General features: G+C 38.4%; 1 protein-coding gene and 1 pseudogene across 1 annotated transcript in view; one reads left to right on the top strand and one right to left on the bottom strand.

Annotated features, from left to right (window-relative positions):
* MSH2 (mutS homolog 2) overlaps nucleotides 1-20,573 on the top strand; it is an 83,989-nt gene that overhangs the window by 48,542 nt on the left and 14,874 nt on the right. Inside the window, exon 9 of the mRNA XM_052649449.1 lies at nucleotides 18,871-18,994. Coding sequence (XP_052505409.1) covers nucleotides 18,871-18,994 — 124 coding nt within the window. The remainder of the gene's footprint in view (nucleotides 1-18,870; nucleotides 18,995-20,573) is intronic.
* LOC128056645 (60S ribosomal protein L17-like) lies at nucleotides 16,703-17,256 on the bottom strand (annotated as a pseudogene).

Here is a 20,573-nt window from a genome sequence, read left to right on the forward strand (position 1 = left end):
TTTTTAATAAAAATCATTTCAGTGGATAAAAATTAAGAAAGGTTAACAGAGGAAGTGAATATTGGGCATAAGTGCCCTGTGTAAAGGAAATTTCATAAATAAAAGATTTCACATTTGCAAGCTGAGTTTTAATTCCAAGAAAGAAGGAAAGTTAAAATCATTGAAAAGGGACAGGCTATAGAGGTAAATATGGAAAATAAGAGATGTCAGCTTCTCTTGTTTATTTCCACATAGGGAAGGTCTTTGGGGGAGGAGGTAAAGAGTGAATGTATCTCTAGTAGTCATTATATACTGAAAAGTTAACCATGACTCTGCATACTAATAGTGTGAAATTTTTCTACACTGAATTTCCTGTTAAACGTGATCATGCAAGGAATACATGCTTCAGTTCAGTTCAGTCTCTCAGTCTTGTCTGACTCCCTGCAACCCCATAGACAGCAGCATGCCAGGCTTCCCTGTCCATCACCAGCTCCTGGAACTTACTCAAGCTCATGTCCATCAAGTTGGTGATGCCATCCAACCATCTCATCCTCTGTCGTCCCTTTCTCTTCCTGCCTTCAGTCTTTCCCAGCATCAGGGTTTTTTCAAATGAGTCAGTTCTTCGCATCAGGTGGCCAAAGTATTAGAGCTTCAGCTTGCAGTCGAAGGAACTGCAAGGAGAATGAACAGCTCAGTTGGTAAAGAATATGTGCTTACGTTATTCTTATTAAATGATAGATTCTTTGCATTCTTCTTAATAACTAAATTAACTGGAGTTAACACGTGACAGATGTGATGCTGATTTAATTTTTTGTTGGATAATTAACTGAGATTTAAAATACTAAACCACGTTTACTCTATGCTTTTTAGATTTTAGAAGCAAAAGAGAAGGAGTGTGTGTGTATAGGTATAAATGCTTTTCTGGTACTGTTTTGTCAGTAATAGGGCAGTCTTTTCCGTTTACTTGTAGGTTAAACAATTAGAAAACTTGCATCATTTTTATCCATTGTTCAGGAAGACTTGTGTTTTAGTTCTTGTTTCTTCTGTAATATCACTTTTAGTGGAATGATTTTAGGTACACAATTTTTAGATCATTGGGAGCCTAGCAGTCTGTTTTATGTTTTAACAAGCCCACCAGGTGATTCTGATACATGCTTAAGTTTGAGACCCACATATTTTTAATGCATGGAGCTAGTGGCTTAGAAGTTTCTAATAAAGGTGGCCACAAAGGGCAGAATCAGTTGTAGTATTTCAGCAGAGCTTTGCCTGACCTCAAGGGTTTTTCAAGTGTGGAAACATCTATAATGACACGGAAAAGTTCAATTCTTGCTTTCCCATCTCTCTGTTTTAGTCAGAGTGTTGTTGATCATCAAGATCTACACATTTATTTTCTTTCATTTAAAGGAATGTTTACAAATATCCAACTCTCCCCAGTCATAGGTGAGGCCACATCCTTAGCTGTGGGGGAGAAGGGGGCATCAGTATCCAGATGTCTAAAATCTTTGGATTTTAGGAACACGTGAGTGTGTGAGACTGTGTGTGTTTGTATATGTGTCTGTGTAGGCATAAATGCTTCTTTTCTGGAATGATTTCTTAGTGACGGCAATCTTTTCCATTTATTTGGGGGTTAGTGTTCTTGAGGATAGTTTTCCAGAAAGATATTTAAAGTACCAGGATACAAATGTGTAAAATGCTTTTCTTTATTTGATGTTTTCCTCCTTATAAATGGAACACATAATATTAGAACAAGAGAAACAAAATGATACAGGGAAATACAAAGGCAAAAATTACCATCTTTGATCTTTCTCCTTCCCTCTTTTCAGATGAACAGTGTTAATAGCTGGTGTTTGTTCTTCGGCTCCATTATATTTGCCTTATTGTGGATTAAGGATTTTTTACTTTGATCTGAAATACTTGACACATACCTGTTAAACTTGAAATTTGCTGTGACTGTAAAATAGTAGTCAGTGTCAGTTCTTGACTGATGCTGCCGGAAGAGCATTTAAAGATTTTATAAACGTCTGGAAGGAGTGAGTCAGAAAGGAAAACAGTGCAATAACTGGATATAGACTGGAAAAAGAGAGATCATTTGTCCTAATTTCATTGCTATCAAAGAAGTCCCAGTTTTTAGATCTGAAGATGGAATATTAAGTAGTTAACTATCGGGGAAGAAAAACTTGTCTTCTTTTAGGTTCACTGTGTGTTGCCGTTCAGTCTCTCCGTCGTGTCTGACTCTTTGCAACAACGTGGACTGCAGTACTCCGGGCTTTTCTGTCCTTCACCATTTCCCAGAGCTGGCTCAAACTCATGTCTATCGAGTCGGTGATGCCATCCCACCATCTTCTCCTCTGTCATCCCCTTCTCCTCCTGCCTTCAGTCTTTCCCAGCATCAAGGGCTTTTCCAGTGAGTTGGCTCTTCACATCAGGTGGCCAAAGTATTGAAACTTCAGCCTCAGCATTGATTTCCTTTAGGATTGACTGGTTGGATCTCCTTGCAGTCCAAGGGACTAAGAGTCTTCTCCAGCACCACAGTTCAGAAATTCAAAAGCATCAATTCTTTAGCGCTCAGCCTTCTTTATGGTTCAACTTTCACATCCATACATGACTACTGGTAAAACCATAGCTTTGACTGTAATAGGACCTTGGCAAAGTATTGTCTTTGCTTTTTAACACATTGTCTAGGTTTGTCATAGCTTTTCTTCCAAGGAGCGAGTGTCTTTTAATTTCATGGCTGCAGTCACCATCTGCAGTGATTTTGGAGCCCAAGAAAATAAAGTCTGTCATTGTTTCCATTGTCTCCCCATCTGTTTGCCATGAAGTGATGGGACCGGATGCCGTGATCTTAGTTTTTTGAATGTTGAGTATTAAGCCAGCTTTTTCACTCACCTCTTTCACTTTCATCAGGAGGCTCTTTAGTTCTTCGCTTTCTGTCATAAAGGTGGTGTCACCTGCCTGTCTGAAGTTATTGATTTTTCTCCCAGCAGTCTTGATTCCAGCTTGTGCTTCATCCAGCCTGGCATTTCGCATGATGTACTCTAACATGTAAGTTAAATAAGCAAGATGACAATATACAGCCTTGACATATTCCTTTCCCAATTTTGAACCAGTCCATTGTTCCATGTCTGGTTCTGTCTGTTGCTTCTTGACCTGCACACAGGTTTCGCAGGAGGCAGATAAGGTGGTCTGGTACTCCCATCTCTTTAAGAATTTTCCACAGTTTGTTGTGGTCCACACTGTCAGAAGCTTTAGCATAGTCAGTGAAGCAGAAGTAGATGTTTTTCTGAAATTCTTTTTTCTATGATCCAGCGGATATTGGCAATTTCATCTCTGGTTCCTCTGCCTTTTCTAAATCCAGCTTAAACATCTGGAAGTTCTTGGTTCAGTTCAGTTCAGTCGCTCAGTTGCGTCCTACTCTTTGCGACCCCATGGGCTGCAGCATGCCAGGCCTCCCTGTCCATCACCAACTCCTGGAATTTACTTAGACTCATGTGCATTGAGTCAGTGATGCCATTTAACCATCTCATGCTCTGTCGTCCCCCTCTCCTCCTGCTTTCAATCTTTCCCAGCATCAGGGTCTTTGCTAATGAGTCAGTTCTTCGCATCAGGTGGCCAAAGTGCTGCTTCCAATGAATATTTGGGACTGATTTCCTTTAGGATGAACTGGTGGATCTCCTTTGCAGTCCAAGGGAGTCTCAAGAGTCTTCTCCAACACCATGGTTCAAAAGCATCAATTCTTCGGCGCTCAGCTTTCTTCAGGGCCCAACTCTCACATCCATACATGACCACTAAAAAAACCATAGCCTTGACTAGATGGACCTTTGTTGGCAAAGTAATGTCTCTGCTCTTCAATATGCTATCTAGGTTGGTCATAACTTTCCTTCCAAGGAGTAAGCGTCTTTTAATTTCATGGCTGCAGTCACCATCTGAGGGACTTTGGAGCCCAGAAAAAATAAAGTCTGTCCTTTTCCAGTCCTGTGGCCACTGCTGAGTTTTTCAAATTTTTGGCATATTGAATGAAGCACTTTAACAGCATCATGTTTTATAATTTGAAATAGCTGGGATTTCGTCACCTCCACTAGCTATGTTTGTAGTGATGCTTCTTTCTAAGGCCCACCTGACTTCGTATTCCAGGATGTCTGGCTCAAGTGAGTGAGCGCACCATTGTGGTTATCTGGGTCGTTCAGATCTTTTTTGTATAGTTCTGTGTATCTTGCCACCTCTTCTTAATATCTTCTGCTTCTAAGTCCATACCATTTCTGTCCTTTATCGAGTGCATCTTTGCATGAAATGTTCCCTTGGTATCTCTGATTTTCTTGAAACAATCTCTAGTCTTTCCCATTCTATTGTTTTCCTCTATTTATTTGCATTGTTCACTTAGAAAGGCTTTCTTATCTCTATTTGCTGTTCTTTGGAACTCTGCATTCAGATGGATATCTTTCCTTTTCTCCTCTGCCTTTCACTTCTCTTCTTTTCTCAGCTGTTTGTAAGGCCTTCTCAGACAACCATTTTGCCTTTTTGCATTTCTTTTTCTTTGGGATGGTTTTGATCACCATCTCCTGTACAGTGTTACGAACCTCTGTCCATAATTCTTCAGGCACTCTGTCTATCAGATCTAGTCCCTTGAATCTATTTGTCACTTAGACTGTATAATCAATTGTAAAGGATTAGATTTAGGTCATACCTGAATGGTCTGGTGGTTTTCCCTACTTTCTTCAATTTAAGTCTGAATTTTGCAATAAGGAGTTCATGATCAGAGCCACAGTCAGCTCCCGGTCTTGTTTTTCCTGACTGTATGCTGCTGCTGCTGCTGCTAAGTCACTTCAGTTGTGTCTGACTCTGTGCGACCCCATAGACGGCAGCCCACCAGGCTCCGCCATCCCTGGGATTCTCCAGGCAAGAACACTGGAGTGGATTGCCATTGCCTTCTCCCCTGACTATATAGAGCTTCTCTATCTTTGGCTGCAAAGAATCAATCTGATTTCGGTATTGACCATTTGGTCATGTCCATGTGTAGAGTCTTCTCTTGTGTTGTTGGAAGAGGGTGTTTGCTATGACCAGTGTGTTCTCTGGCAAAATTCTGTTAGCCTATGCCCTGCTTCATTTTGTACTCCAAGGCCAAACTTGTCTGTTACTCCAGGTATCTCTTGACTTCCTACTTTTGCATTCCAGTCCCCTGTGATGAAAAGGACATCATTTTTTGGTGTTACTTCTAGAAGGTCTTGTAGGTCTTCATAGAACTGTTCAACTTCAGCTTCTTCAGCATTAGTGCTTGGGGCATAGACTTGGCTTACTGTGGTATTGAATGGTGTGCCTTAGAAGCAAAACAAGATCATTCTGTCGATTTTGAGATTGCACCTAAGGACTGCAAAACCAGATGAGCAAGAGCACAGATTTTGAGTTCACAGAAAAATATTAATTAAGGAAGCTGTTAGAATTTGGGACTTGTATCCTATCTTAGTAGGGAAGGGGGAGAGGGAGAAAGGGCACTGACTGACTGGAAAGCAAATGGCTTTTAGGGCAGATGAGTGAGCTCTTTGGAGAACAGATGGAAGATACGATAGTTTTGACTTCCCTGGTTGTGAAACTCTGTGAGAGAGGACTTGACAGTTGAATTTTTTGGGGTGCTCTGCTCTTATGGAAATAACGGGGCTCAGAAACAAAGTCTACTCTGATACTTTTGTCTCAGTATAATTTTTATGCCACAGTGATACATTGTGGACCCCTTCGACATTAAGTTCTTTGCCAGTAAGATGTGAGTTGTGGATTTCCTTTTTTTTTTTTTTTCTGAGTAGATTATTTGAGGTTAAACTTAGTATCAGTTAGGACTCGTATTTTTTTGCAGGTAATCTAAACTCAGTACATCTTGGCTCATAGGGTTGCTTTTATTCAGAAGCTCTGTGAGCTCATCAAAGAACTTCATTTCTTGATCTTTTCTATTATTTTATGATTTAAATTTTAACCTAAGGCTGGTTTCTCTTTTGGCTCTAAGATGGCTACCTACCAGTAGAAGTTCATGCCATATTCCAAGAAAGATTCCTGCAGTTTGCCTTGATGGGACTATTTAAGCAGTGAGTGTGGCCAGAGAATGTGATGATGGGCCTAAGATAACTAAGGGTACGTTATTTCTCTAGCTGGAGGCACACAAAGTAAGCGCTGCTGGGATGGGGGAAGGAGGGGAGTAACTGTCATGAGACCACCAGGAGTGTCTTCCTAAGATTCTGCCCTGCAGCTATAGACTTTCATGCTTTATAGTATGATACTGTCTTTTAAATAAAGCAGATTCCTAGATAAAACCTGTCTAGAGTCTCTAGGGAGGTGACTTACTATAATATCTTCTTTATTCTCAGTTACAAACTTTTAAACTTAGCTTGGGTTATAAGGTGATTCCAACCCTTCACTGTCATTGTGGATATTTGTGATGAGTTTAGGCATTTCAATTACATGACTCAGAACCACTTTGAGAAAAACCTCAAGAGAATATCAGTCATTTTATGTATGATTTCATATTTTCTAGCTGTGCACTTAGGAAATCATGTGATGAGGGGAGCAGTCGTTTATGTGAATGGTTGGGTTACTTTTTATCTTTTCCTAGGCTTAGCTTTTTACATAAATACATCAGTTGTTTTTGTGGCTGCTTTCCGTAAATTTTATGGAATGATTTTCCGTTTTTGAAGTAAATTGTAGAGCAAAACTACCATAAAGCAGGGTTCAAAAATAACAATGATTTTTCACAAAAAGTAAACAATGTTAGTTTATTGGGTGATTCAGTGGAATGTATGAAATTTTTAAACCTTTCTGTGTGTATTTGGACCATTTTATCTTTGAATCTTAGTTTTCACATATACTCCTTACTGATATTTCATCTTGGAAAAGTAATGACTTTAGATAAATTTTTATTGAAAATACTGGGACAAAAAGTTGAAATCGTTTTTAATAAGCCACAGTTGAATAGCTCTGATATAACTATATCATTGTAGAGTATATAGAAGTTTTAAAGATACTGTATTTTATATGCAGTATGCTTTAAAGGTTTTATACTTGAGAATGAAAAAGAAATATAAAAAAAGGAAGTATTTCTATTCTCCCACCTAGAATTAACTGTCAGAACCTATTGGCATTTTTTCTTATAGTTCTACTTTAAAAAACACAGGACTAGGGGATGTCCTGGAGAAGGCAGTGGCAACCCACTCCAGTACTCTTGCCTGGAAAATCCCATGGACAGAGGAACCTGGTGGGCTGCAGTCCATGGGGTTGCTAAGAGTCAGACATGACTGAGCGACTTCACTTTCATGCGTTGGAGAAGGAAATGGCAACCCACTCCAGTGTTCTTGCTTGGAGAATCCCAGGGATGGTGGAGCCTGGTGGGCTGCCATCTATGGGGTCACACAGAGTCGGACACAACTGAAGCGATTTAGCAGCAGCAGCAGCAGGGGATGTCCCTCTTGGTCCAGTGGTTAAGACTCCCTGTTTCCAATGCTGGGGGCGCAGGTTTGATTCCTGGTCGGGAAACTAACATCCCTCATGCCTCATGGCCAAAAAATAAAAATAAAACACTGTTTTTATAAAACCGATACCTATATAAAGCATTCACACAATGCAGAAAGGAAAGAGAGATGGAAGTTAAAATATCTCCCACATCTATCACCCAGAAATGACTGTTATTAAAATTAGTCTGTTTTCAAGTATGAGCAGGATTGAAGGTTTAGAGAACAGATGTTGAAATTTTGCATTTTAATCCCTTACAATAAAGTACTGTCCTATTCAATATCCTAGTAGTGCCCCCATTGAGACATAGCTAATGGTCTTTTTATGGTTATGTGCAGACAGATGCATAGATAAATTAGAGCAGGAAACTCATACTGTAAATGTAACTTTTAATTTTAAAAGGGTCTAACCTAATGGCTTTTAGTGTAATAACAATAAAAAATTACTGGAGGGAATTGTTTAGCTTCAGTTGAATGATTTTTCACCATAAGAGAGGGAAAATAATCTAAAACATGGGTTAAAGAAACTTAAATTAGAAAAATATGGAAAGATTGAAGTTTCTTTGACAAACATGCTTCAGTTTTGGAATATTAATTACCTGCCCTGAAAGTTGAGCAATTAACCACTCACTCATATATGCTTCTAGAGAACTCCCTTTATACCTCTTGGTTTTTAATAGTTTTATTTTTGCACTGGCCAGATCTAAAATATGCATATGTCTGCAGCCTTAATTCCAATTTCCAGGCTGTTTAATGTTCATTTTTATTTGTAAATGATTTCAGTGCTCATCATGTTCTTTTACCATGGCTTCTTCATTCCTGTGTTTTAAAATGCTTAATTCGACTTTTATTTGGCCAGATTTGTTTTTCAGGTATTTTTTGTTTAAGTTGATGAATATTATTATAGGCCTTGAATTTCTTCATGCTTGATAACCATATCTGTCTTTTAGCTTTATTCTCAAACAAATCTTTATTATAATTCAGTTCAGTTCAGTCGCTCAGTCGTGTCTGACTCTTTGCGACCCCATGAATTGCAGCACGCCAGGCCTCTCTGTCCCTCACCAACTCCAGGAGTTCACCCAAACTCACGTTCATTGAGTCAGTGATGCCATCCAGCCATCTCATCCTCTGTCGTCCCCTTCTCCTCCTGCCCCCAATTCCTCCCAGCATCAGAATCTTTTCCAGTGAGTCAGCTCTTCACACAAGGTGCCCAAAGTATTGGAGTTTGAGCTTTAGCATTATTCCTTCCAATGAATACCCAGGACTGATCTCCTTCAGAATGGACTGGTTGGATCTCCTTGCAGTCCAAGGGACTCTCAAGAGTCTTCTCCAACACCACAGTTCAAAAGCATCAATTCTTTGGTGCTCAGCTTTCTTCACAGTCCAACTCTCACATCCATACATGACCACAGGAAAAACCATAGCCTTGACTAGATGGACCTTAGTTGGCAAAGTAATGTCTCTGCTTTTGAATATGCTATCTAGGTTGGTCATAACTTTCCTTCCAAGGAGTAAGCGTCTTTTAATTTCATGGCTGCAATCACCATCTGCAGTGATTTTGGAGCCCCCCAAAATAAAGTCTGCCACTGTTTCCACTGTTTCCCCATCTATTTCTCATGAAGTGATGGGACTGGATGCCATGATCTTCGTTTTCTGAATGTTGAGCTTTAAGCCAACTTTTTCACTTTCCTCTTTCACTTTCATCAAGAGGCTTTTTAGTTCTTCACTTTTTGCCATAAGGGTGGTGTCATCTGCATATGTGAGATTATTGATATTTCTCCCAGCAATCTTGATTCCAGCTTGTGCTTCTTCCAGCCTAGCGTTTCTCATGATGTTCTCTGCATAGAAGTTAAATAAGCAGGGTGACAATATACAGCCTTGATGCACTCCTTTTTGTATTTGGAACCAGTCTGTTGTTCCATGTTATAATTAGTGCTTTCTTAAAACTTCCAGGGTGCATCACTATTTTCTGACATTCAGAAGATAGTGAATGTCTGTTACCACTTTGATTTACAACTGCCCCCTCTTCCCCACCCACCTCTCCATCCCCACATTTCAGGTGATCTGCTCTTCCTGCCTGGATGTCTGAAAAATTCCTCATTCCTATTCTCTTTTCTTCACCCCTTAACTTTCCCTGCTTCCACCTCCCCCCTTTCCTTTGTCTGGCCTCCCGTGCCTCGACCCCTGTTTCCTTCCTTTTCTCTTCCAACCCCTGTCTTTCCTTCCCCCTCTTTCTGTCCACATCCTTTCTCCTGTCAATTTTTCCATTCACTTCCCTCCTTTTTGAGGTGTTTAAAAATCTTAACATTTAATTAGGAAATACTTGTCTAGTATACTAATAGTATGCTCACTACAAAGTCCTATTTCATACATCCCTCCACAGAATTATGTGCTATCCTGGAACTGGTGTTTTTTGTTATAATTTTCATCCATTTCATTACTATAATTTCTAAACTTTATAAATAATATTGTCTTATCAATATTTTGATGGAAATTGCATTTAATTTAGTGATTAACTTAGGGGAGAATCAACATCATTACAACCTTGAGTCTTTCTATCCATGAATATTATATTTTTCCCTTTTTTTTCTTTCCAGTGATTACATTTTTGGAGAGTAATTTACATAAAAATTTTAAAAGCGTATTATTCATTGGTATTTAGCACGTTTCCATTGTTGTGCAGCCACTACCACTTAGTTCTGAACTATTTTCCATTACTACCAAACCAGTTTCCTTAGTTGCTGGCAACCGCTGACCTACTTTTCATCTCTGCTGACTTGCCAATTCTGGACATTTATAAATGGAATCATACAATATGTAGCCTTTTGTGACTGGCTTCTTTTATGACCAACAATGTACCATTGTATGGGTATACCATGTTTTGTTTCTCTAGTCACTTGTAGATGGACATGTAGGTGGTTTCCACTTTTTGGCTAGCAGGAATAGTATGCCTTGGAACAGTCGTGTACAACTATTTGTTCTGTTCTTTTAGATATATAGCTAGGAGTGAAATTGCTGAGTCATATGGTAATTTTATGTTTAACTTTTTGAGGAATCACTGCACTGTTCTCCCTGGTCCCTTTACCACTTAAAATTCCTACCGGCAATGTATGAAGATTCCAGTTTCTACACATTCTTGCTAACACTTGTGGGTGTTTTTTTTTTGTTTTTTTCTTCATTGTTGTAGTAGCCATCCTAGTTAGTAATGAAGTTATATTTCACTGTGGTTTTGATTTGCATTTCCCTAGTATCTGAAGGTAAGCATCTTTTCTTATATTTGTTGACCATTTTGTATGTTTGGAGAAATGTCTTATTCCGATTTTTTGCTCACTTTTAAATTGGGTTGTTTGCCTTTGAATTATGGATGGGACATGTTCGCTCAGTTGTGTCCAACTCTTTGTGACCCCATGGACTATAGCCTGCCAGGCTCCTCTGTCCATGGGATTTTCCAGGCAAGAATACTGGAGTGGGGTGCCATTTCCTTCTCCAGAGGATCGTCCCAACCCAGGGATTGAACTGCATTGCAGGCAGACTCTTTACCATCTGAGCCACCAGGGAAGCTCATTGAGTTATGAATTCTATTTATATTCTGAATACTAAACCCTTTTTCTAGGAGATCAAGTTGGAACCAACTTTTGGACACAGAGTTTGTTTCTGAGTTTTCCAGTTGCCAAAAGTTGTTCATAGTGATTGCTTATTATTTTTAAAAGCACTGCTGTATTTGCAGGCAGAGTTCCTGTTTATTTTTAATATAATTTGTGCCTCTGATATTCTGTCTTTGCATAGCCTGTTTATTTTAGAGGATCAACTTTTGACTTTTAAATCCTCCCTGTACCTTTGGGTTGTTTTGTTTTTCATGAATTTCCAGTCTTACATATATATTTCATCTATTTTTGATGTCTTTCAGCCTCTATTTTTCTAGCCTTTTTTAGTAAGCAATTAAGGTTATACTTTTCTATGTGTTGTTTTAGCTAAATGCATCCCATATGTTTTGAGAGGTATTATTTCTTACTCAGTTTTGAGTCATTTATTCCCATCATCACTTGTTCTTTGATTTGTCATTTGTTTAGAAAGTTTTTAAATTTATAAGCTTGGTATGTGTCAATTTCTTTTTTTTTTTTTTAATTTTATTATTATTATTTTTTTATTTTTTAAGTTTTTTATTTTTTTAATTTTAAAATCTTTAATTCTTACATGTGTTCCCAAACATGAACCCCCCTCCCACCTCCCTCCCCATAACATCTCTGTGGGTCATCCCCATGCACCAGCCCCAAGCATGCTGTATCCTGCGTCAGACAGACTAGCGATTCAATTCTTACATGATAGTATACATGATAGAATGCCTTTCTCCCATATCATCCCACCCTCTCCCTCTCCCTCTGAGTCCAAAAGTCCGTTATACACAGCTGCGTCTTTTTTCCTGTCTTACATACAGGGTCGTCATTGCCATCTTTCTAAATTCCATATATATGTGTTAGTATACTGTATTGGTGTTTTTCTTTCTGGCTTACTTCACTCTGTATAATCGGCTCCAGTTTCATCCATCTTATCAGAACTGAATCAAATGAATTCTTTTTAACGGCGTATGTGTCAATTTCATAAAATTCTCCATGTATTCGTGGATTATAAGTGCTCCCTAATTTTGGTTGCAGAGTTTTCTATATGTCCATTAGGTAAAACTTTAGTTGTTTTGTTCACATTATCTGGATACTTGCTAACTTTTAATCTGCTGAGTTACTAAGAGAAATGTGAAGAAATTTTCCTTCTTATGTTTTCAAGGCACAGAGCTGTTATTTTTTTCTGCAGTGAATTGAATCTTCAGGGACACTTTCATAATAGTCATCCTATTATTATGTAATGTTTTTTGCCTTAGATATATTTTGTCTGATAATAAGAAAGCAATGCCAGTCCTTATTTTTTGTTTTTTACATAGTATATCTTTTTCAATCCTTTGTGAGTTTTTTTTGGTTTAGGTAAACCTTATAGATGCCTTTTATTTATTTCAAAGTAATTTGATAATCTTTTTTTTAAGGGGAAGTTTGGATTTATTTCTACCAAATTATTTTGTGATTCCTATTCTTCCTGGTTCCCCTTACCCACTCTTTCTTTCTTTTATATTGATTGGATTTTAAAAATTCCCATTTGTTTCCCCTCATGCTCCTCCATCCTATCAAACACGCAATGGTTTGAAGTTATTTGCAAACTTTTTTTTTTAATGTGTATACGTAACTCATGAAAGTGAAAAACCTGTCAGCATGTTTTTACATCTCCCCTCAAATATCAGGACCTTAGAATACCTTAGATCAGATAACATTTCTTCATTATTGGCTGATCCTTTATTTCTGTCTTTATGCCCCTTGGATTTCCACTGTTTATAGTCAGTGTTCGGTTTAGATTTACCTGTATGCTTATCATTTTTGTTGCTATTCATTCCTTCTTCCTGGATGTTCTTTAGGCGTTCCTTTATTGGGGGAGGGGGGGCGCGGCTGTTAGTCAGATTTTGTTTGTTGGAACCCACTGCTGGACAGAGTAGGAAAAGGAGCCAATATCTGGAAACAAGGTGGGTCAGCAGCCCAGTGGTGCAAGCCAAAGGACCGTGCAAGAACAAGGGTGAAGCCCAGGGCTAGGTTGCTCGTGAAGTGTGTTTTTACTGGGTGTGCAGTTTCACACTGACGGCTGCTTTTCTTCAGTGCTTGTGAAATTGTGTTGCACGGTCCTTTGGCTTGCACTATTTTGTTGTTTACAAATCTTGTTTCCAGATGTTGGCTCCTTTTACTACTCTGTCCAAAAGTGGGTTTCTTTTTCTTTTTTCCTATTTGGATTTGCTGCATTTTCTTAATCAGAAAATTATTGTCTTTTATCAGTTCTGAAAAGTTATTAGTCATTATCTCCTCAAATACTGTATTTCTTCATTCTCTTTTTCTAATGCTATGATTAGACGTGTGTTGGCCTCTCAAGTTCTTTTTCAGCATGTGTCTTTGCTGCTTTCTTTGTGGTTACTTCAGATAGTCTAATTTGTCAACTCTAATGTGTAGTTTAACAACCCATTTAAAAAAAATTAATCATTATATTTTTAATTTATAAAAATTGTTTGGTTCACTTCTAAGTCTGTCTACTCTTTTTTTTTTAATATCTTGTTCTTTGCTCACATGTTCTATTCTCATTCTTTAAATGTTTTAAATATATTTAATATTCCATCTTCTAAAATTTCTTGGATTTAAATCTGCTCCTTGTCTTCTTTCTGCTGTCTTTTGTTATTGTTTTGAGTCTGTTACTCATGGTGTCTTGTTTCCTTGTCTGTTATGTATGTTTAGATAATACTCATTTATCTGCATTCTTCCTGTGCAAGTTATACAGGCAAATCATATATCCCCTCAGATAAAATTTGCTTTTGCTTTATACCCTACAAATGTAATTAACCCAGGAACACTTTTAAGTTAATTTCTCAGTCTGGAGCTTTCTACATTTGTTTGGGCAAAGATTAGGGTACTGGCAAAGACTTAGCTGCTGAGAAAGAAACCAGAGTCAGACACCATTGAGCAAATAAATAACAATGGCTTAAAAAGGATAGGGGTTTAATTTTCTATCATGACTGTGTGGGCATAGCAACACAGGGCTGGCAGGGCAGGCTCACTATCTCTGTAGCCCATCTTCTCCTTTACTTCTCCTTCAAGATCCAGGATAGCTTACTTCCTTAACTTTATTCCAGCCAATGGCAGAGGACAAAGAAGGAAGAGGAGGTCACATTCTGGAAATGGTACACATCATTTCTGCTCACAGTCTTTTGATTATATGCTCACACCAGCTGCAAGGGAAGCTGGAAAATGCAGTGTTTGTTCTTAGTAGTTAACATTTCTTCTGAAAAATTGTCAGTTCTATCACTGTAGAAGGAGGGGATAATAGAAATGGCCACAACCAGCAGCCTTTTGCATTGCTAAGATAAGTAGCAGACATTTGAAATCCCAATCCAGGTGAAGGCATTTATTTATTTGTTTATTTTACATTAGTTTGTATTGGAGTATAGTTGATTTACAGTGTTGTGTTAGTTTCCGCTGTGCAGCAAAGCGAATTAGTTCTACATATTCCCTGGCAGCTCAGAGGTTAAAGCGTCTGCCTGGAATGCAGGAGACCCTGGTTCAATTCCTGGGTCGGAAAGATCCCCCAGAGAAAGGGATAGGCTACCCACTCCAGTATTCTTGGGCTTCCCTCGTGGCTTAGCTGGTCAAGGATCCACGTGCAGTGCGGGAGACCCAGTTTGATCCCTGGTTTGGGAAGATGCCCTGGAGAAGGGAAAGGCTACCCACTCCAGTATTTTGGCTTGGAGAACTCCATGGACTGTATAGTCTGTGGGTTCACAAAGAGTCAGACACCACTGAGCAACTTTCACTTCCCGTCATGCATGTATCCACTCCTCGTTAGATTCTTTTCCCATGTAGGCCATTACAGAGCGTTGAGTAGAGTTCCCTGTGCTGTGTACACTAGATCCTTACTGTTAATAGTTATCTATTGCCTGGAAAATCCCATGGACGGAAGACCTGGCAGGCTACAGTCCACGGGGTCGCAAAGAGTAGGACATGACTAAGCCACTTCCCTTCACCTATTCTGTATATAGTAAAGGCAGGCTTTTGGTCACACATTGTCAGAGAGAAGATTCTGCCCCGACTTTCCTTTTCTCGGGGCCCAAGCTGCTGGAGGCAGCTTTCTCTAATTGTGACCATTTCTCATGAGGTAAGATTTTTTTAAATGGCCCTGTGGCCTGCTTTATGCTGGGGACTGATTCTGCTTTGTAGGAGCTCAGGTATCTAGTTTTCTCTTAACTATAAACATATTTGAAAAAAATGCTTGTAATGTTTTATCTAGTATTTCTAGGATAGTGGAGTTTTTGCTTTTGTTTTTGAAGATTTCTAGTATCTTCCTTATATTCTTTTTCTCCTCTCTAATTACTTCAATCTCTGTCTTGTGAAATGTCTGATTATATCAAGTCTTTTCTTCTATGTCAGTACAGGTAATTCTATTCAACAGTATCTCTTCACTGTTGTATTTATGTGTTGTTAAGTCCCTAAGTCATGTCCAACTCTTTACAACTCCATGGACTGCAGCACGCCAGACTACCCTTTCCATCACTATCTCCCAGAGTTTGTTCAGACTCAGGTCCTTTGAGTCAGTGGTGCCATCCAACTATCTAATTCTCTGTTGACCCCTTCTCCTGTTGCTCTCAATCTTTCCCAGTATCCGGGTCTTTCCACTGAGTCAGCTCCTTGCATCAGATGGCTAAAGTACTGGAACTTCAGCTTCAGCATCAGTCCTTCCAGTGGATATTCAGGGTTCATTTCCTTTAGGATTGACTGGTTTGACCTCCTTGCTATCCAAGGGATTCTCAAGAATCTTCTCCAGCACCACAATTCAAAAGCATCAGTTCTTTGGTGCTCAGCCTTCTTTATGGTCCAGCTCTCACATCCATACATGACTATTGGAGAAACCATAGCTTTGACTCTAGGGACCTTTGTTGGCAAAGTGTTGCTCTGCTTTTTAATATGCTGTCTGGGTTTGTCATAGCTTTTCTTCCAAGGAGCAAGCGTCTTTTAATTTCAAGGCTGCAGTCACCATCTATAGTGATTTTGGAGCCCAAGAAAATAAAATCGGCCACTGTTTCCACTTTTTTCCCCCTTCTACTTGCCATGAAGTGATGGGACCAGATGCCGTGATCTTCATTTTTTGAATGTTGAGTTTTAAGCCAGTTTAAATTTTATTTGTATTTTATTTGTATATTTACATGTGTATTATTTGTATTTATTTTTACTTCAGTGATACTGCTAGGATCTGATTTTCCTTTCTTTTTTTTTTTTATCTTTTTTCTTGATTTTATTATACCATTTTGGAGTTCTAAGCCTGGGTTTGTTTTGTTCTATTAATATTTCCTGTTGTGTAGTCTAGGGTAATAGCTGTGTGTGTTTCTGGTGCTAAGTGGCTGATGATATGAAAACAACTCGTAGAAGTCATTGTGTCATGTTTGTTGGAATACTTCAGTTCTAAGTTAGAACACTTAGTTGGGTGGTATATTTTCTTATCCATTGTTTGGGAGGAGTACAGCATTACCGAAGGGCACTCCATTTGGGGTGCAGCCTAAGACTGTTTAGTAAGTTAGAGCTCAGTCATTACTTTCCCTTGCTTCATTTGGGTCTTCTCTCCCGATTGGGATTTTTTTTTTTACTTTTATTTGCATTTATTTTTTGCGGCATTTATTCCCGGGCCATAAGTTTTTGTTTCTTCAGTTTCTTCTGGGGTATCTTTTTCTTCTGTGCAGCCTCCTCTTCTGGTTTAGGAACGATCTGTTCTTTTCCAGTAAGGATCATCCCAGTGTGGCAGGGAGAGCTCGTGTAGGGGTGGGTCCGACCGTGAGCTCTGCAAGTCCTGCGCCGCATCTTGGGGGCTTTGTTCACTTGGATGTGCTCAATGACCGGAGAATCTACATCTAAGCCCTTAAGTTCAGCATTACTCTCTGCATTTTTGAGCATGTGTAGTAAAAATTCAGCACTCTTTTTGAGCCACCGACCCTGTGTCCAGCCCCACTGTTTGGCCTGTGCACACCTACCAACTCCACCGATGTAACGACGGAATGGCACACATTGCTTCTTTAAAGTGACATCCTTCAGATACTGGTGGCTTTTCAAATATGCATTCCCTTTATGGCCTGGGCAGTTTCACGAGTGTTCTTAAAGTGAACACGAAGATTTGGACCTCTTGATTTGCATGATTTTGTGGGGTTTTCTGCGTCAAGTGAATAGCATACCATTTTTAGGGATCACCTCAGGCCGCTTACCGGAAAAGCCAGATTGGGATTATTAAGTGAGCTTTCTCAAGGTTTTTTTGACTCACCCATAGATTACTGGAAGGTGGGAATGAGGATAGGAATTTAGCCTGGCTCAGCATCACTTCTCTTAAGTTTGTTGGAAGAAGGCAGTTCTGTAACACTGTCAGTCCACCATTGTAGCATTAATTTTTCCCTTGGAGTTATCGTGAGTCTTGGTCCTTGTTTCTAAGTTGTCTTCATTGTCTGTTTAAATAACTGTACAATATTCTGTTGATGTACCATTGTGCAAATATTGTGACGTTCTGTTATTTCCAGGCCTTATAACAGATAAATCTGTAGAGATCTTATTCATCCATGTGGTGTTTGCTTCTGTCGCATTATTTCCTTAGACTGAATTTCCAGGAGTAGAATTGCTATGTGAGAGTATAACAAATATCTCTGAGTCTTATCGCATATTGCTTTTTTGTTTTTTTAAGGTTATAGCAATTTAGATTCTCACCAGAAATGAATGACTATGCTAATTTCACTGTAGCCTCATTAGTATTTGGGAGTAGGTTTCTTTTTCTTAAAAAAAAAAAAAAAAGCTGTAGAATAATATCTTAAGGGTGCTTAAACATTCATGCCTTTTATTATTATGGAGCTTTAGCATTTTTCTGTGACTTTAGTTTACTACTTATTTTCTCATCTGTGAGTTGTGTATTTTTATACTTCCCCAGTTAATGACTTGATGTTTTTCTGATACATGCAAATGAGTGCCTTTTTAAAAAAGAAAATGTCAACCTTTACATTTTTATATTTTACAAAGCTATTTTTACAAATCTTCTGCCTTTAAAAAAAGGCAGTTTTGTTTGAAATTTAAAATTTTAGTATGTAATAAAGTCTTTTTTTGGTTTAAATTGAGAAAGTTATTTGATAAATGTTTTATTCTCTTTTATGATAGTTTTCTGTAATATTTTATTTTCTCATTCTTGTGTTTGGTATGTGGAGAAGGTATGCTCTGATTAAGTGGATAGTAATTAGGAATTTATATCAATCTCACATACTGATTTTTTTTTTAAATTTCCTCATTTTAGAAAACTGGCTCATACTTTTATATGAAATTAGCTCTTTTTAATAGTTCTTATGTGTGTGGATAGACATCATTCTTTTTTTTAAAAATAGTCTTTCATAATTTTGTCTGTTCAAGTTTTAGTCATTTTGTTTTGTTTCAAAAAAGGATTTCAAGAACTAACTTTCTGAAATTCCGAAGATAGATCCTTGGTTTGGGCAAAAACCATTCTGTTACAGTCTTTAAACATTGTTTAGGGAAAAATATAAATAAAAATAACGTATACTGTTGGTGGTAAAAAGCATCATTAGCACTAAACTGTTTCATATGAATAATTTTTGTGTATCTAGAGGTCTCAGCTCCTAATAAATAGAACTCTTTACATCTGTTAATCAGTAAAAACTCCTTTACAGTTGTGACTGAATAACTTATAGATAGTGAATCATTTAACTCAAAACATTGGTGAATTTTAAATAAGCAAAGAATTACATGACTTCCATCTTTATCCATCACTGATAAAATTTGGCTACACTTTGTTCTGTTTATAGGTGGAAAACCATGAATTCCTTGTAAAACCTTCATTTGATCCTAACTTGAGTGAATTAAGAGAAATAATGGATGACTTAGAAAAGAAGATGCAGTCCACATTAGTAAGTGCAGCTAGAGATCTAGGTAAGAATGGGCCCTTGAAGGTTTGAATAATTCTTTTGTCTACACAGTATCCACACTGGAGCTAGAAGACACAGTTGATCATGCCACCTCCTTGTTTAAAATGCTAGCCCCGTTTTCTACTGAATAAAATTACAGTCACATAAAGTTTACATACAGGATTCTTTACATCTGGGGCCTGGCCTCCCCTTCAGATTCATCTCTTAACCAATTTCTCTAATCCCAGGATGACCCCACATTCCTGCCAAACAAATCACCCCATATTGCCCTTGCAACATCTTTTAAGTAAGACCTGTTTTAAATGACACTCTTTGTGTAAGCCTAATTCTATTAGGAGTAGTTCATTGATTTGGCTTTGGGGTTCCCAAGCACTTCATTAATATCAACTTTAAAAATTACTTGTTTTAAACTCCCTAGCTTATTCCCTAATTTGTCTCACACTGTTTTGTTCTGTCTTGCTCTGAATTTATAAACCTCTTGTAATGAGCATCTTTGACTTTTATGTTAAATGAGTAAATCTTAGCATATCAGAAGGTCCCGCAGAGCAGTATCACTCTAGTATATGCCCGTGTGTGTGCTCAGTCATGTCTGACTCTTTGCGACCCCATGGACTATAGTCCACCAGGCTCCTCCGTCCATGGAATTTTCCAGGCAGAAATAATGGAGGGGGTTGCCATTTCCTTCTCCAGATCGAACTTGCATCTCTTGAGTCTCCTGCATTGGCAGGCAGATTCTTTACCACTGTGCCACCTGGGAAGCCCCCTGTTGTATATGCCCATACCAACATATATAAAAATTATAAAAAATAGTTTCCATGGAGAGTTCATATATGAACTTGATCCCTAGAGTTAATCTTTGACTTGAAGGATATTGAAATTTACCCTCCTCTTCTTATAGATCTCTCCATGTTCTCTTTATGTGTCTCCTCCCTGGTCAAGTGAGATCTGTCTTTAGTTGTTTGCTGTTTCTAGTACTCCATAGTCATGCTTTAGCAAATAAATTTATTTATCTTAAGTTTTAAGATACTATCTCTCTCTTCTGGTTTGGGGTCTAAAGATGACATTGATGAATGAATGAGGGGAGGACAAGCATAAAAATTTAAAAATCTTAGGTGCATAGTCTAGCTGATTGGTCATGGCCTTTTTTGTGATGCTCCCTACACTTAACAGAGTACAGGGCCTAGTGTTTTCTAGAGCTCCGTTGTCAATCTCAGAGTCTCACACTTTTCTTTGGAGAGTGTATTTTTTTTCCCTTAATTATGCTCTATATTAGTTCCAGGGAAAGGCTTTGGTTAACTAAAGAACCTTCAGCAGAACTCCTCAAGGGTAACAACCATACCTTACCTACCCTCGTGCCCAAAGCATCTGAAACACAGAGCTACCCCACTGCTGGTGCCCTGCAAGCTTGGATGGGTTTACCCAGAACGGGCTCCACATCACAGGCTAACATTAAAAGAGGGATTTAAATATTTTATAGATATGCTTAATTCATGTAGTTTTCTGAGTGAAATAGGATGTGCATCTTTCCCAGTCAGATAGTATGAATAATTTCCAGTATGCTGTCATGTAAATAATGAAAGAAT

Source organism: Budorcas taxicolor, chromosome 11, assembly GCF_023091745.1.
Source record: "Budorcas taxicolor isolate Tak-1 chromosome 11, Takin1.1, whole genome shotgun sequence".
In the NCBI taxonomy this organism is placed as follows: Eukaryota; Metazoa; Chordata; class Mammalia; order Artiodactyla; family Bovidae; genus Budorcas; species Budorcas taxicolor.